Source organism: Equus caballus, chromosome 10 (genome assembly GCF_041296265.1).
Source record: "Equus caballus isolate H_3958 breed thoroughbred chromosome 10, TB-T2T, whole genome shotgun sequence".
Classification (NCBI taxonomy): Eukaryota; Metazoa; Chordata; class Mammalia; order Perissodactyla; family Equidae; genus Equus; species Equus caballus.
The window spans coordinates 16,080,794-16,097,935 of NC_091693.1; the positions used below are offsets into that span (position 1 = coordinate 16,080,794).

The following is a 17,142-nucleotide window of genomic DNA, read 5'->3' on the forward strand; positions in this document are numbered from 1 at the left end:
TTCATCAGAACTGCTCCTGCTGCGGCCCCGTGAGGGCAGGGGCGCGATCCAGCCTGTGGAGGACAGGCCAGGACTTTGCCCAGGGGCCTCCGGTGACAGGTCCAGGCCTCTCCCCGCCCTCGCTCGGCCCCTGCCCTGGCCTCGCCCACTCCGGAAACCGGGAGCACAGCTTTCTGTGCCAGTCCCGCTGCGCCCCGGGCACTGGGGGCTGGCCTTTCCCCTCACCCCCATTCCAAACCGGTCTGTCCAGCCGTCCACCCCACAGAGGGACGCCTCCCGCGCCACCTCAGACACCCCGAGAAAGCCAGAGTCCAAACCAACCATGTGTAACTAGGGGGGCGGCTTTACTCGAAGCAGAGGGAAGGACAAGGTCAACCCAAGCGACAGGAACAGCGGCACCGGGGGCAGCAGAGGGCCCTCCCGCTGCTCAGGCCTCCCCGGCCACCTCGGCGTGCTTCTGCCGCAGGTGCTTGTCCAGGGTGGCGCGCAGGCCGAAGGGCACGCAGCAGTGGGGGCACTCGAAGCGGGGCCCGCCGGGGCCCAGGCCGTGCATGCGGCGGTGGCGGTTGAGCTTGCTGCTCTGCGCGCAGGCGTAGGAGCAGAGCTCGCAGGCGTAGGGCCGCTCGCCGGTGTGTGAGCGCCGGTGCACCGTCAGGTTGCTGCTGTTGGTGAAGTGCTTCCCGCAGAACTCGCAGCTGCCGCCCGGCCCGCGGCTCTTGCCCACGGGCTTGGGTGCCTTCTTGGGCGACGCCTTCTGGCTCTTGCTGGGGTCAGTTCTCCGCTCCTCGGTGCTGGCTCCCCAACCGTCGCCCCCAGGACCTGCCTGAGCCCCACCACCAGGCGCCCCCGGCTCCTGGACCCCCGCCGTCGCGGCGGCCCCAGCGCCCTCCCCGCCGCTGCACGGGAGGGTGCTGGCCGGGGCGGCGGCGTGGGCAGCGGGCTCTGGAGGGGCGGCAGGCTCCTGGCTGCCCTCGTCCGTGCAGGGGCTCTGGGGCTGCAGCTGCCGGTGGGTCTTCTTGTGGCGGTTGAGCTTGCTGCTCTGGGCACAGGCGTAAGGACACTGGTCGCAGGCATAGGGCCGCTCGCCCGTGTGAGAGCGCATGTGCACCTTGAGGTTGCTGAAGGAGCTGAGGGTCTTGGTGCACACGGGGCAGGTGGGGCTCCGCCGGCCGAGGCTGCTCACCCGTGGGCCCTTGGCCTCGGCTTCCGGCCCTGCCACTGCCGACACGGCCGCGGCCACCTCGGCCAGGCCCAGCAGCGGGGCCTCGGGGGACTCGGGTTCCGTCTGGTAGATGGACAGGCCGTGGTCCCACTGGGCGTGGTGCAGCAGTTTCCAGGCACCCGTGAACTGTCTGCCGCAGCGGAGGCAGTTCAGGGCCTCCAGGTCCTTGCCGTCTGCAGGGAAGAGAAAAAGCAGGTGTCAGCGGCACGGCCAACAGTCAGCCCTCGCAGTGCCCAGCTGCCAGCTGGCCGCCCCGTGGGAAAGGCTCCATTCCAGGGGCCGAGAGCACAGAGCGGGCACACAGGCGAAGCCCTCTAGTGTCAGAGAGGCGGGTGGGAGGACGAGAAGCAGGGAAGGTCTGTGGAGTGGGGGATGAGGCCACGAGGATTCTCTCTGTGTGCTTACAGATCTTTAAGGAAAAGTTAAAGCCGAGTGAGGGACGGGGGAGCGCTGCTGTATGTCGGGGGGTCAGCAAGGCCTTGTGGAAGAAGGGACCAAATTCAGTGTGCCAGGCTGGGCCCCGCCTCAGCCCACTCACAGCTCTCCTCGGAGGCAGGAAAGAAGACCTCCATTTTCCAGATGGGAAAACTGAGCCAGGTGCACTTCCCCAAGGTCACACAGCTTGCAAGGGGTGAGGCCGGGGTTTCAATCCAGAAACCCAGGGAGTGGAAGACACAGGTTTTCACAAAAAGATTGTTGGTTTGATAATAAAAACAGCTCTTGATTACTGAGTGAGTTTCTGTGCCGGGGCCCCAAGCTCAGGGGTTCCACGCATGATCTTTTCCCTATCTTACAGAAGACAGGAGCAAGGTCTAGATGGGGGTAGTAAGCTAGGACCCCACCCTGAGAGCCCTCCAAACTGGAGGTTTTCTCTGGACCCTCTAGGTGCTGTCCGTAAGGGACTTCCTTGATCCACTTGCCTTTATTTCTCCAAGGCCAGACAGGATGGGGGTGGCTTTCCTGCTGCAAAGCCCAGGGTCAAGAGCACAGGTGGGAGGTGGAGAGGGTCAGCCCGGCCTGACTTAGAACTGGCCCTCCTGCTCCCTAGCTGTGTGACCTTGAGCAAGAAATAGCCCTCTCTGAGCCTCAGTTTCCTCATTTGCTAGGCTATGGGGATCCTAGGGGTCCTCTCTCTTTTAGGGTGGTTGTGACCTCGAATGCACAACAGCTGGGAGTTCGGGTCCACGTAAGCCCTCAGGAAACCTTAGCTGAGCCAAGGGGCTGAGCCACCCACAGTTCTCCAAGACTAAGCATCCCCATCTCCGAGTGTTGGGTTCCAGTAATTCCATCACAGCCCCTCCCTCATGGGACCGGCCACCCTCCCTGCTCCAACTCCACAGCTAATTCAATCACAGCTCCTCCTCCCTCCCCCCACGGGACCCTCCCCCAGGCCCAGCCCTCCACATAATTCCATTTCTCAAAAGTCCCAGGAGCACAGGGGCCAGGGGCTAGAAATTCGTCGGTTTGGATGAGCCACACAGCCAACACTAACCGAAAGCTGACCATGAGCCTAGCAGCATGCGAACGGTTTAATTCCCTCCCAAGAGAAACCCAGGTGTCCGGACACCCAGGACCTGCCTCACACCAGGGGCTTCCCGGCATGCAGGCCTGGGAGATTCCATCAGGGAGGGAGGCCCCCTTCCCTGGCTCTGAGCAAACGCACCAGCACCTCAACCAGAAGTGATCGAGAGGTGGGAGAGGGTCGCCAATGCCCCCTTCCAGCTGGCCTCCGCTCCCCCTCCCCCAGGCCGCTGCCCTCCTCCCTTGAGGTCCCCCCTACTACCACACTGGTCCAGCCACCTGGCCAGTTATTTCTGGCCAAGGGGAAGGAGAAGTGAAACCAGATTGGGGGGGTGTGTGTGTGGCAAATCCCCAGACCAGTCTTCTGGGGCTGGCCACACCCTATGGGCGGCCCTCCTTCCCTGCCCAGCCCCCGCTGCCCCCCCACCCTCGCCACTACTAGTCCCAGCCCTAGGACAGGGCAGGCCCTGGCCACGCCTAGGCTGCACCCGACGGGGAGCGAGAAAGGGGAAGTGGCTCTCACTGCCCCGCCTGTCCAGCTCAGCCCCTGTGCCCACAGGAAGCCGGGCCCTTTAACTCCAGAGGGGGACCGCATCCCGACCGGACTCACCTGAGCCCTGGCAGGGGCTAGGGTCTCTGAGGAGCTGACAGCCCAGCTTCTTGTGGTCCATGAAAGCGGTGATGGCCTCCAGCGGGAAGGTCTGCCGGCAGCGGCCGCAGGTCAACAGATCTGGGTGTTTGTCGGTCCAGGGCTGGCGGTCTGCAGGGAGGAAGCGGGTGGTGAGTGTGGGGTGGGGCCAGGATGGGGGCTGGGGGTTCCGAGGGAGAGGGGAAACCCGCAGGTCAGAAAAGGGGCTGAAGGCCAGGACCCGGCCTGGGAAATAAGGCAGGCCGGGGGTCGGTGCCCGGAGGAAGGGGTCCCACGCGAGAGGGAAGGGGGAGGTCGGAGGGGCCCGGGGCATGGGCAGGGGGCGCTCACCGGGAGAGTTCGGCATCAGCGGCGTCCACAGCGCCCACGGGTTCCGCGCGCCGAGGGCGTGGAGGGGGCCCCCGGCGGGCCCGGGGCCGGGGGAGTGGCGGGGCTCGCCCTCGAACCGCCCAGGCACGGGCACTTCCTTCGGGGAGAAGGGCCCCAGCCCCGGGGCCTGTAGGGGCCGCGCGTCTGGCTCGGGCTTCACTTCGATGACGAGGTCTGGCATCTCCATCTCGTCGCCGGGGGTGGCGGCGGGCGCGGGGTCCACTCGGCGGGGCGTGCAGCCGGCCTTGCGGCGGGACATGGGTCACGGGCCGGGCGGGCTGGCGGGCTGGCGGGCGGAGGACGCGCGGGCCGTGCGCGCTCAGACCCAGGCGCTCAGGTGAGTGACTGCGGCGACCCGCCGCGAACTCTTACACGTGCTGGGCCGGCCCGTGGCTCCGCCCACCGGGGGCGGGGCCTGACGGGAGAGGACGCGAGGCCCCGTAGGGGCCCCGCCGGCAGCCAAACTCAATCAAGGCTGTGCCCACTGCGTTTGGCTTAGTGACCAAACCTTAACGACGCCGCGTTTACACAAGCACGCGTTGAAGCAGCTGTTCCTGATCCTGCGTTCGGGCTGGTGGAACTGAGGCACAGGGTGCCCACACACACCCCCGAGCGAGAAAATGGTAGGGGCCACGTTTCTAACTGGGCGCCTAAGAGCAATCGGGACTATTCTCTTAAATGCATTCCAATACAAAGTCACTGAGCAAACATTTATTGAGCGCCTACTGTGTGCCGGGTTCTATTCAAACCACTGAGGATACCGCAGGGATGAAAACAGTAATCCCTGGCCTGAGGCAGTTTATTCTTTCAGGGAGACGGATGCTCCACGAGATAACTATGTAAATACAGACTGTCTTCCAGGATAAATGCCACGGAGCAAAATAAAGCTAAGCACGGTTCTAAAGGGACAGGGTTACTGGTGGGGGGGAGGGGGCTCAATTTTCTCCCCATGCCCGGGAAGGGCATGGTGGATTTGCCACCTGCAGGAGCTGAGGAGTCAGCCAGCCAGCGTGTGTATTCAAGAATAAAAAGGTGGGGGAGTACAGGGGTGGGTGACTGAGTTCTGCGAGAAAACGGGGTCAGATCCAAGAGGGTCTTTTGACCACTTTAAGGGGCGGGGAGTTTGCACGGAGGGTTGCCATCCCACACACTCCGCTCCTAGACCTGGAATCGCCCTTAAAACGGAATAGCCAGCTGTCTTAGCTCCCTCCGCTAGGGCCTCCTTGAACTTCCCTCCTCAAAGCATCTCTCGCTGGTCGCCGTTTGAAGTGGCATCGACACCCTGCCCCACCCTCCAACCCTTACAAGTTTTCTCTCTTCCTGGCACCGACCACATCGTGATAGAGAGCTGCTCGTTGACTGTCCTCTCCTTCCACCCCTCCTCCCCCCAACACACACACACACACACCACAAGCCCCCTGAGGTCAGGGCCAGGGTCCGGCCTCCCCCACGTGTCCCCAGCGCAGCCCGGAGTCAGTTTCACATGCTAATCTCCTGCAGTGCTGCCCCAGGCCCCAGGGTCCTCATATTGTTATTCAAGGTCTCTGCCCAATTGTCCTCGTCAGAGCAGGGGACCTCCCTGACCACCGGATCTACAGTGCCCCACCCTGTGGACGGCCTTACAACTTACCCTCCACCACTTCCGTCTATCTCCAGCTCCCTCCAGAGCCTCCGTTTCCCCACCTGTTACATGAGGTGGCATCTTCTTCTCTGTCACCTCCTCTGAGCACCCACTTAAAAAAGCTCCCCCAACCCTGCCACCCGCCATCCCCTTGCCCGTATTTTATCCCTTTTAGATCCCTCATGGAGCCTTGAAGGATCCTGTTGATGTGCTCACTCATGGACACCCCATCCTGCCCCTTCAGCCCCCCTAGAGTGAAGATTCTGAGAGCACAGGAGCCCAGTCCATCTTGTTCCCAGGGAGCGCCCCTATTGGTTCATAGTCCAGTCAACAAATATGTAGGGCGCTCCTGTGATGCGCACTCTTTCCGTGGATATTTGCAGAGGGCCTGTGTGCCAGGCACGAGGCCTTGGGGATCTAGCCGGGAATCAGAGGCCCACAACGCCCCTCCCTTAGTGAAACTGTGCGGAAGAAGCGAATTCTGTCTGTGCCCAGAGCAGAGGTTCCACAGCATCTCAGGCCCGCCGATCTGCCTTGCAGGGCCTCAGCTTCCTGCTTTGTAAAATGGGGCTGCAGGACCAACCCACCGCCTCTGGTCCATCCCGGCTGCTTCTCTCCAAGGCTTCGTCCTCGTGCGTGGCTGCTGAGAGCACGATCTCGGGGTTTCAGCCAGGGAACGTGGGGCTCGGGGTGGACGTGAGGGGTAGGCGTGTGCACGAGTAGGGGGATGGGGATGCTGAGACCGCGCTCTGCCCTTCTCTCAGCCGGGCGGAAGTCCTCCCCTCTCTGAGCCTCAATTTCTCCTTCCGTAAAATGGGCATCCCGGATGCCCCCCACCTCGCACACTGCTGGATCCCATCAAAGCGCCCGGCCCAGCCACCGGCGGGGTGGTGCCCGGGGCCGTGCGGGCTTCCGAGCCTGCGAGCCCGCCCGCGACCACGTGGGGCGGCGGCGGCGCGGGCGGAACCCAGGCTCGGCGGCTCGCGGCCCGGCCGGCCCTCTGCAGCGGCGGCACCGGCGGAAGTGGGGCGCCAGCCGCCGCGGAGCTCGGTGAGTGCGGGGTGGTGGCGGCGGGTGGCCGGCGCGTCCCTGCTCCCCGGCCCCGGCCCGGGACGCCCGCCCGTCTGCAGGGCCGGGAGTGGCGGGAAGAGGCAGGTTCTGGTCCCCGAGCGGCCGCACCGGGGACATCCCGACGCCGCGGGTCGGGGGAAGGGGGGGCTGGTGATGGCGCGGAATCCTCCCCTTCGGGAAAATAATAGCGACGGCGGTAATAACAGTAATCAGGGCATCCATCCTCAGACTCCCGCCTTTCCTGGGGTGGAACCTAATCGGAGCCGGGAGTTGGGAAGAGGGTCCAGCCCTGGGCGGATCGGGGAGTGGACCCCTGGGGGCCGGGAGGACCTGCTTAGTATAAGAAAAGGAGAGTGATGGGCGGCCAGGGGGCATGGAGAGGAGACTGACCGGCCGACGGGGCGGAGGGGAGGGGAGGGGAGGGATCTGTGCTGGGGTCCTGACCCTCTCGGGAGGCCCCATTTAACTAATTTGCATCCAGATGGGATCCACCCTTAGGCGGGGTGTGGATGGGGTGTGGACGGGTCAGGACCTTGGTTAATTAGGTCTGGGGTCTTCCCCTTAACCTGGCCGCTCAGCTGGTTCCCTCCCCGGGTCACTGAAGGGTCAGCTAAATGTTGGCCCACTTTGCTGATCCCGCCCATTTTCTTGACAGTGAGCACTGAGGCCTCCAGCAGGGCGGTCCCTTCCGCTCCTGCCCCTACCATTGACCAAAGCGATGGGCTCTTGAGTTAATTAGTTTTTCAAGTAGTGGGGGATGGGTTTGGACGTTTCTCCTGACACCGGTGGGCAGGCAGGAAATCCTTGGCTCGGATTCTGAAAGGGATAAAGGGCTCTGGGGCCAGGTCACCAGGAAGAATGGATGGTGCCTGCCTTTCTTGGGCACACTCTCTGTGACTTTTCTCCAACCAGCTTCCCATCAGGTCGCACCTGGGCTCCCAGACCTGCCAGGGCTCCCCTCTGCTGGCTGGAATAAATCTGCCCTTCCACATAGGGCAGGAGGGATGGCCTTGGCTCTGCTGTCGGACTGCCCTGGGTTCGCTCCCTTTTCCTGCCACTTGTCGGCTTAAACCCGGTACATGATTTGGCATCTCCCCGCTCCAGCTTCCTCTTCTGGAAAATGGAGCTTGCACTGGGGCCACCAACTCCCTGTTTGTTTTTTTTCCCCTAATCAGGAAAACCAGGCCCTGCACTGACCCACCCTTAATTTTGTTTTATCCAGCGACTTAACTCTGTGGCCAGGGACTTAATTCTGTGGCCACTTGCTTAATTCCATCAGTCCTTAATTAAGTAATAACCCCAAAGACTAGGGTGTTTCTCTTAAAACACTTGAAGGTTAACCTATGTTGGGGGAAAGCCCTGGGGGCTGATGACTGATGGCTAAGCTTGGAGTGCAGTGGTCAGAGAAGTTAGAAAATGTGTATCCCTTAATCCTGGTCTCTGTGGTCTTCCCCGTCAGGCAAAACCCTGGGAGTCTTTCCTTGGCTCTGCTGTTTCCTTCAGTCCATCTGCAAACTGTGAGGGGTCTCACCCTCGAAACCCTTCAACCCTAGTCTCCCCACCCCTGCTGCCCCCACCCTGTCCCAGGCACCGCCATCTTCCACCGGGACCACCACGGTGGCTTCCTTGCTGGCTCCCTGCTTCTCTGTTTGTCCCCCACAATCCACTCTGTGCAGCAGGCAGAGCGATCCTGTGAAAACCGAAGTCGGGTCCTGTCCCTCCTCTGCTCAGAACCTCCCACGGCTCCCATCTGTCCCAGAGTAGAGGTCTAAATTCTCACCACGGCCCGCCAGGCCCTTCTCTCTTTGCCCCCGCCTCCACACTGGCCTCCTTGCTATGCCTCAGACTCACCCTTGCATGGGCTTTGCATCCGCTGTTCCCCCTCACTGGAATGCTCGTCCCCCAATTCGTCATTTCATTTAGGTCTGTGCTCAATGTCACTTATCAGAGAGATCTTCCCGAAGCGCCCTTCCTGGAAAAGACCCCTTGCCCCCTAGGCTGGGCCAGGCGTCCCCTCCAGGCTCCTGAGGCCTGCGAGCTCCTTCCTTCCAGCCCTGCCCACTCTGGGTCGGCATTGTCTAGAGACACATCTGTGTCACCCACTGGACTGTGAGCCCATGAGGACAGGGCCCAGCAGTTTCACTCACAGCTGTGTCCCCAGCACCACCCAGCGTGGGCCAGCAGCGAGCAGGCACACGGATGATGTGGAGGGGTGGATCTCTGTTCCTTCGACAAATCTTTCCTGAGTCCCCCTGTTGGCCAGGCCCTAAGTGGGGCTGGGGGTGGAGCTGTGAAGAGATCAGACATGGCCCTTCTTACAAAGCTCTATGTTCTGTGGCAGAACAGACTGGACAGAGATGAACAAGTCAGGACATACTGTCGGGAGGGGATTGTGCTATGAAGAAAAGATAATGCAAGTGAAAGGCTCCTATTTTCCTCCCTGAGTGGAGTGAGGGAGGAAGGTGACGCATGTGTCTAGAAATATATATATGTCTCCCATCTGGAAGAAGGTAACAGGCCGTGAGAACAGTAGTGCAAAGGCCCTGGGGCAGGAGTGCTTGGCATGTTCAAGGACTTGCAACAGTGAGCAAAGGGTAGAGGGCTAGGAGATGAGGTCATAGAGGTGATAGGTCCTCGTAGCCATTGGGAGGACTTTACCTTTTACTGGGTGAGGTGGGAGCCGTGGGAGGGCTCTGAGCTGAGGAGGGATGTGATTGGACTTAGTTCTCATGGGAGCCCTCCAATAGCTGATGTGGGGTGAAGGTAGAGGCCGGGAGCCCAGTGGGGAGGTGACTGCAATAGTCCAGATGGGAGGTGATGGTGGCTGGACCGAGGAGGGGGCAGAGTGGGGGTGATGGGAAGTCACTGGATCCTGGGTGTGTTTTTGTTTTGTTTTGTTTTTGTTTTATTTTTATTTTGAGGAAGATTAGCCCTGAGTTAACATCTGCTGCCAATCCTCCTCTTTTTGCTGAGGAAGACTGGCCCTGAGCTAACATGTGTGCCCATCTTCCTCTACTTTATATGTGGGACGCCTGTCACAGCATGGCCTGATGAGCAGTGCCATGTCTACACCCGGGATCTGAACTGGCAAACCCCGGGCCGCTGAAGCGGAATGTGCGCACTTAACCGCTGCGCCAGCGGGCCGGCCCCTGGATGTGGGTAGGAGACAGAGTGAGGAGTCCAGAGCATTGTGGGATGTCCTTTGCCTGTGTATCACCAGCCTCCCCAGAAAGATCTTCTCCACAACCCTAGGAGCCTTTTTTTTTTATTATTAAGATTATGATAGTTTACAACCGTGTGAAACTTCAGTTGTACATTATTGTCAGTCATGTTGTAGGTGCACCACTTCACTCTCTGTGCCCTCCCCACACGCCCCTTTTCCCCTGGTAACCGCTAATCTGTTCTCTTTGTCTACATGTTTAACTTCCACCTATGAGTGGAGTCATACAGAGTTCATCTTTCTCCATCTGGCTTATTTCACTTAACATAATACCCTCGGGGCTAGCCCCGTGGCTGAGCGGTTAAGTTTGTGCGCTCCACTGCAGGCGGCCCAGTGTTTCGTTGGTTCGAATCCTGGGCGCGGACTTGGCACTGCTCGTCGAGCCACGCTGAGGCAGCGTCCCACATGCCACAACTAGAAGGATCGACAGCGAAGAATATACAACTATGTACCAGGGGGCTTTGGGGAGAAAAAGGAAAAAATAAAATCTTTAAAACAAAAAACAAAACCAAAACATAATACCCTCAAGGTCCATCCATGTTGTTGTGAATGGGACAATTTTGTCCTTTTTTATGGCTGAGTAGTATTCCATTGTACATATACACCACATCTTCTTTATCCAATCATCAGTTGCTGGGCACTTAGGTTGCTTCCACGTCTTGGCTATTGTAAATAATGCTGCGATGAACATAGGGGTGCATGGGACTTTTGGAATTGCTGACTTCAAATTCTTTGGGTAGATACCCAGTAGTGGGATGGCTGGGTCGTATGGTATTTCTATTTTTAATTTTTTGAGAACTCTCCATATGGTTTTCCATAGTGGCTGCACCAGTTTGCATTCCCACCAACAGTGTATGAGGGTTCCTTTTTCTCCACAACCTCTCCAACATTTGTCACTCTTGGTTTTGGCTATTTTTGCCATTCTGACAGGTGTAAGGTGATATCTTAGTGTAGTTTTGATTTGCATTTCCCTGATGATCAGTGATGATGAGCATCTGTTCATGTGCCTGTTGGCCATCCGTATATCTTCTTTGGAGAAATGTCTGTTCATGTCCCCTGCCCACTTTTTGATCGGGTTGTTTGATTTTTTGTAGTTGAGCTGTGTGAGTTCTCTATATATTATGAAGATTAACCCTTTGTTGGATATATAACTTGTAAATATTTTTTCCCAATTAGTGGGTTTTTTTGTTTCAATCCTGTTTTCGCCTGCCTTGAAGAAGCTCTTTAGTCTGATGTAGTCCCATTTGTTTATTCTTTCTATTGTTTCTCTTCTCTGAGGAGACATGGTGTCTGAAAAGATCCTTTGGATACTGATGCCCTAGGAGCCTGTTTATGCTTCATGTCACAGATGAGGAACCGGAGCTGAGGGGCTGCTCGTGGAGTCGACCTGCCCAGATCCTTCGTAGTGGATCTGGGAGGGCTGGGGCCCGCCTGCTCTGCCGGCCCTCGCCCCCATCCTCTCTGCCCGGGGGGAGCTGGGGCCCCGCCACCTGTTCTTGTATGATACGTGAGCTAAGAGAGGGGTTTAGATTTGTAAGTGGTTGGAAAACTTTAAAAAAATGTGTGTGGCGTGTAAAATTATATACAATTCAAACGTCAGTGTCCCAGCAAGTAAGGTTTTATCGGAGCGCTGCCGCGTTCACTGACTCCATATTGTCTGGCTGCTTTCCTGCCCCGATGGCAGAGTTGGGTCGTTGTGACACAGACCCTGTGGCCCGTGAAGCCTAAAACATTTACCATCAGGCCCTTCACAGAAGAAATTCGCTGGCCTCTGCTGATAAGGATTCGATCTGGGCCACCAGTGGTGGCGTCCCATTGGGAGGACGTGGCAGCTCCTAATAGGGGGCTGGGAAAGGTCTGGGCTGGGGACAGAAAGAGGTTTGGGGAGTGGGTTAGGGGCATGGAAGCGTTACAATATACCCCTTCCTTTTTAAAATTAGAATTTAAAAATGCTTTTGGAAAGGTTATACAAACACGTGGTATGGAATTCAGAAGGTGCAGAAGGCGGGCCTCCCAGAGTCTCCGGCCCCGGGCTCTCGATGGGCTGAGTGACCTGTGCGTTGACAGTGTTCTTAGATGTCGTCAAACTGCCCTTCGAGGGGTCGGTGAGGTTGTGAGTATGTTGACGTGTTCAGCAGCCGTCTTTACCTTCCCTCCCCCTGTTTGTCCGCATCAGTGGGTTTCAACCAGAGACAATATTATTTCGTCCCCCAGGGGACACGTGGCAATATATGGAGAGCTGTTTTTTTAAAAAAAAAAATGGCTTTGTCGAGATATAATGCTTCTCCCGTAGTGTTCACCCACAGGGACATCTTTGCGTGTCATAACTTGGGGTGGGGGTGGGGGGCGCTCCCGGTGTCTGTAGGGGGAGGCCAGGGACACTGCGAAAACCCTCCACCTCTACACAGGACAGCCCCCCACACCGCGACAAAGGATGATCCAGCCCCAGATGTCAGTAGTGTCAAGGCCAGAGCCTCCGGTCTGCAGCCTGGGCCCATCTGCCTGCGAGGTCCTTTCTAGCAAGCTGCTCACGGGGAAGCTGCAGGCACAGAAAGGGCGTGATGAGAACAAGGACAGTCTCAGTCCCTTCCACGCCGAGAGTGGCCCCAGTGATGCTGGGTACCTGATACTTGTCAGTCATTTCAGTTAATCCCTTTAGAGAGGAGGGGCCTGAGCCCCGGGGAGGGGCGCAGCTTCCTGAAACTTCCTTCTCGTCTCCTACCCACAAAGCCAGTGTTTCCTGAATGCCGTCAACATCACGGCAGTGGCGCTGAATATGTTCCAGGCCTATGCTAAACACTGTCAATTTGTTAGATCATTTAGTCCCCATGAGAACCCTCTCAGGTGGGTCCTCATATCATCCCCATTTTACAGATGAGGAAACCAAGGCCCAGACCAGTTAAGCAACTTACCGCAGGTCACACAGCAATACTAAAATTAATAACTGTAGCTAACGTTATGGAGAACCTAGTACGGCCCAGGCCCTGTCCTTCATGAGCCTGATGAATCCTGATAACAAGCAGAGGTGGCAGTTGGTGGCATTTCTCCATACAGTGGAAGAGGAAACTGGCTCTCGCTTGAGGTCACACAGCTCAGCAGGCCTAGGAGCTCAATCTCCACCAGCAGGGAGAGCAGGAACCGTATTTACGGAGCCTGGTCTGTGTGCCACTCAGTGTTCCAGGAGCTGGGGATGCAGCAGTGAGAAAAGCAAGGTCGCTGCCCATGGGGAGCAGCCATCCTGCAGGGCAGAAAGCCCATGAGCAGAACCATAAATATACAGTATCATGTCTGGGAGTGGCGCGTGCTGCAAAGAATGATGAGGCCAGCCGAGGGGGTGGAGGGAGATGAGGGGGAGTTAAGACAGGGCGGTCAGGGGAGGGGGAAAGGAGATAGAGACCGAGGGGACCTCAAATTCAAGGGCCTGAGGTGGGGCCGTGCCAGGCGTGCCTGAGGAACAGCGAGGAGGCCAGTGTGGGCAGGGCGCAGAGAGCCGCGTGCGGGGTCTTGACGGCTGTGCCAAGGACTCTGCCTTTGGGTCTGAGGGAGATGGAAGCCAGAGAGGGCTCTGGGTACAAGAGAGACGTGATCTGACTCAGGTGGGACCAGGTGCTCTGGCTGTGGATGGGGACAGACTGATGGCGGGGTGAAGGTGCAACCAGTGGCCCAGGGAGGAGCGGACTCCATAGTCCAGGCAGGAGGTGATGCGGCTGGACCAAGATGTTGGCAGTGGAGAGTGAGGAGTGTCAGGTCGTGAATGAATAAATATATAGATTCCCCCCCCCCCCCCCCCGCCCCGAGCCTTTCTCTGTCTTTCACGATTTTGATATTTTTGAAGAACTCAGGCTAATTTTTTTGCAGAATGTCCCTCAATTTGAGTTACCTCATGATTAGCATCAGGTAATCCATTTTGGGTGGGCATACCACAGAAACAGTGCCCCGTCCTCAGTGCCTCCCATCAGGAGGTATTGGTGTCCGTCTGTCCCTTTCCTGCCCGTGGTGGCTTTGGTGCCTAAGTTAAGGCCGTGTCCGCCAGGTTTCTCCACCATAGTTACTCTTTACTCTTCACAACGAATGTATCTCGCGAGGGGCACTTTAAGACTATGTAGGTCTCCTGGGCCTCATCCAACCTTCAGCCACAAGTTTTAGCATCCTTTGATGGTTTTAGCTGCCATTCTGTAAGGAAGAATTTTCCTTCTCCCCTTATTTATTCACTTATTTATTTATAATTAGTGTGGACTCGTGGATTTCTATTTTATTCCATCTATAACTATCATTAGTTTCATGTTCAACCGTTCTGATTTGGCCAGTGGGAGCCCTTTCAAGCTGGCCCCTGTGTGATTAGGAATTATCTGGAAGCTGGCATTTCTCGATGGATTGGATAGGCAGCGTGCGAGAGAGGAGAGGAGGCTGGGGTTCGTTCTTTCAGCACATGTTTATTGTCAGGGGAAAAAGCTGTGATGAAAGCAGTCAGAAGTCCCTGGTGAGGGGTGGCGCGGATTTTAGGAGGCGGAATCAGGAGTCGGGTTTCAGGAGGGTTAAGCTGAGATGCGGTAGACCAGCCTCTGCACCCAGTCCTCCCTCCTGCCTCCCCACCCCCCCCCCGTGTAATGGCTCCCTGCTCTTCACCCGACAGCCAGGACTATGCAGACTCCACTGACCATTCCTGTGCCTGTGCTCCGCCTCCCCCGGGGCCCTGATGGCTGGAGCCGAGGCTTTGCCCCCGATGGACGCAGGGCCCCCCTGAAGCCAGAGGTTCCTGGAATCCCAGAGTCTCCCGGAGTTCCAGAATCCCAGGAATCCCAGGAACAGCGGGCCCGAGCCGCCCTTCGGGAACGCTACCTCCGCAGCCTGCTGGCCATGGTGGGCCGCCAGGTGAGCTTCACATTGCACGAGGGCGTGCATGTGACTGCCCACTTCGGAGCCACTGACCTGGACGTGGCCAACTTCTACGTGTCGCAGCTGCAGACTCCGATAGGTGTGCAGGCTGAGGCGCTGCTCCGGTGTAGCGACATCATTGCATACACCTTCAAGCCCTAAAGACATTATTATGTTCTGCCTTGGGCCTAGCCACAATGTCCCGGGCCTCCGAATGATCCTGAGCCCAGAACAACAGGCCCCATAGAGTTCTGAACTCCTTCAGCATTTTGAACCAAGCTCCAAGCAACCGGTTTCTTGGATCCTCCAGGGTCTAGTCAGTAAAATTCTGCAACCCCAGGAGCTCCAGATCGTGTTGAAAGGGAAGCTCTACCTCACAGAACTCTAAACTGGACAGAAACATGGGCCTCATGCCAAACCCTGAGGACTGGGGAGGCGGAGGGGGACTGCGGGAAGGCAAATGGCAGAGTGGTTAATTGTTGATTAAGGAAGTTACAAAGTTCAGCCACCCTGAAGATGCTCCCCAATACTCCCCTCCTGCCAAAGAACCAATACTCCCAGGAAAATTCGCCTCCTGTTGTTTTTTTAAGTGTACCACTCAGGGACCGAGCCAGATTTAGCGGGTGGAAGGGTGGCTATCCGAGGGCTGGATCGGTGGAGCTGGGCCAAGAAGGGGAGGACACGTCAAGGGGCTGGGAGGAACTCGGATAAAGGCGCCGGGAGCGGATCACCTTTCGTCCCCGGGACCGGAATGCCGGCTTAGGAGACCTGGACTCGCTTTCTTTCTCGGGTGGGGGGCGGTACACTGCGAGGGGCGTGGCTGGCGCTGGGTGACACTGTCGCGCTCCCCCCACTCCCCGGTGTCTGGGCGGTGTGGCCCGCACACCAGAGACCGAGGGTCAGCCACCCTGCCCGTGCGGGAAGGGTCGGACCCTGCGCCGGGACCACACAGAGAAGAGGCTGGGCATTCGGGGTCAGGGTGAAGCTTCACGCTTTCTCCATCTCGCTCCAGTGGATGGATAAGTGTCACTCGCGTCCGTTATCCCGCCACTGGTAGTCTTTCCGCAGATTCGCTTCAAAGAAGTAACGTCTGCCCCTTTGTAGTCCCATCGACTTCGGAATGGAAGTGATGCTCCCATTGAGTATAGATGAGACTGACCGTCCGTCTTCAGTGGCGAAAGTGCGGCGGCCGATGTTGAATGGGGCAAGCGGAGAGCCTCAGCTTCACTTCGCCACCTCACGCGAGTGCCGGGCAAAGCTGTCAAGTTGCCTTGGCAACTACGTCACTGGCTCCTCCCCGGGTCCCCTTTTTTTGGTTTTAGCCCCGCCTTTCCCCACCCAAATTGACGGAAGGGTTGGGAAAGGCTGGCGAAAGTGCGAAGGCGAATATTAAGCGATTGAAGTGAGCCCCTAGGGGCGGGGCTCGAGCTCGTGCTGGTTCGCTCCCAGCTGGGCAATCTACCTGCTCCATTGCCCGGTATTTAGGTGGGCAGATTCGTCTCTTGCTTTGGGAAGTTCTTCCTTCTCCCACTTTTTTGTTTTTGATCAAGGCTCTGATACTCATGGGCTCATATTTATTTTAGCTTTTAAATTTAAGTTATATTTATGCAACGCTATCCAAATACAGAGAACTATTGATGAAACTGCAGTCTGCAAATGGAAGGCTAGAGAATAATAGCAAGGGGGCAGAGGCTTCCCCTCCAGGCAGAGGATCCCTCTGTCAGCGTCCATCGCCGTTCATCACAGCTCCTATCGTCTTTCCTTTTAAGTTCTCCATCCCTTTGCCTCTCTCCTTACCAGTTGGGCTAGCCCAGCCAACGCCAACGAGATGTTTTTATTTCTGTCAACTCCACTCCCCTCTCCATTGCCTGAGCTCGTGACGAATGTGTGCGAGCGAGAACATCAGTTATCCAGATGGAGGGGGGAGGCGGGGTGGGGGCGGCTCGGGTTCGCGCCTGCGCGCTGCTCTGGGAGACGGCGTCCACCTCGCCCCGCCCCTCATGCTCTGCAGTTCCGGTCCTGCAGATTCGCTGCCCACGTTCCTTTTTCTCGTGGCTGTTTCTCACTTTTGTCCTCTCCTCCAACAACCTGCGAGCAACTCTACCTGCAGATGGCTTAAATTGATTTTCTGCTCTTCTTAGTACGCGACGGGCTCGCCGGCCCTTGACGAAAGTGCGGCTGCGAACGAGCAGGCGCGCGCGGGGCTCGGGGGAGGTGCGCTCGGGCTCCCGGCGGCGACGACTACGACGACCAGGCGAGCGGACGGAGGCGGCGCCTGAAGCGGCGGCGGAGCCCATGCCCCGGGACGGCGGGCGGGCCCGGAGAGACGAGTCCGGGGCCCGGGGCATGTCCCCGGGGCCCCCGTGAGGAGGCGGCGGCGGCGGCGGCGGCGATGGAGACCCCGCCGCAGGAGGCGCCGCCCGGGCCGGGCGCGGACGACGCCGCCGAGGAGGCCCCCGCCGAGGCCCGGTCTCCCAGCCCCGCGTCGCCCCCCGCCGACGGGCGCCTCAAGGCTGCGGCCAAGCGCGTCACGTTCCCGTCCGACGAGGATATCGTCTCCGGAGCGGTGGAGCCCAAAGACCCCTGGAGACACG

The 17,142-nt window shown here is 58.4% G+C and overlaps 3 protein-coding genes across 7 annotated transcripts in view; 2 read left to right on the top strand and 1 right to left on the bottom strand.

Annotated features, from left to right (window-relative positions):
- Positions 1-325: 325 nt before the first annotated feature.
- Positions 326-4,480, bottom strand: ZNF296 (zinc finger protein 296). Its single transcript, XM_023649887.2, has 3 exons — positions 3,723-4,480; positions 3,354-3,503; positions 326-1,395 (listed from the first exon to the last, which is right to left on the bottom strand). Exons 1-3 carry the CDS (start codon positions 4,018-4,020, stop codon positions 428-430), a joined length of 1,416 nt encoding a protein of 471 aa, XP_023505655.1. The 5' UTR covers positions 4,021-4,480; the 3' UTR covers positions 326-427.
- GEMIN7 (gem nuclear organelle associated protein 7) lies at positions 3,187-16,915 on the top strand. 5 transcript variants are annotated; one of them, XM_014728840.3, is made up of 2 exons: positions 3,187-3,523; positions 14,307-15,114. In XM_014728840.3, exon 2 carries the CDS (start codon positions 14,315-14,317, stop codon positions 14,708-14,710), a length of 396 nt encoding a protein of 131 aa, XP_014584326.1. In that variant the 5' UTR covers positions 3,187-3,523; positions 14,307-14,314; the 3' UTR covers positions 14,711-15,114. The 5 variants fall into 5 exon arrangements, with proteins under 5 accessions (XP_014584326.1, XP_005596396.1, XP_023505662.2 ...); XM_005596339.3 differs by having other exon boundaries at positions 3,228-3,463; XM_023649894.2 differs by lacking the exons at positions 3,187-3,523; positions 14,307-15,114 and adding exons at positions 6,209-6,432; positions 16,690-16,915.
- Positions 15,121-17,142, top strand: part of PPP1R37 (protein phosphatase 1 regulatory subunit 37) — a 39,916-nt gene continuing 37,894 nt past the window's right edge. Inside the window, exon 1 of the mRNA XM_023649883.2 lies at positions 15,121-17,142. Coding sequence (XP_023505651.1) covers positions 16,941-17,142 — 202 coding nt within the window. The 5' untranslated portion in view covers positions 15,121-16,940.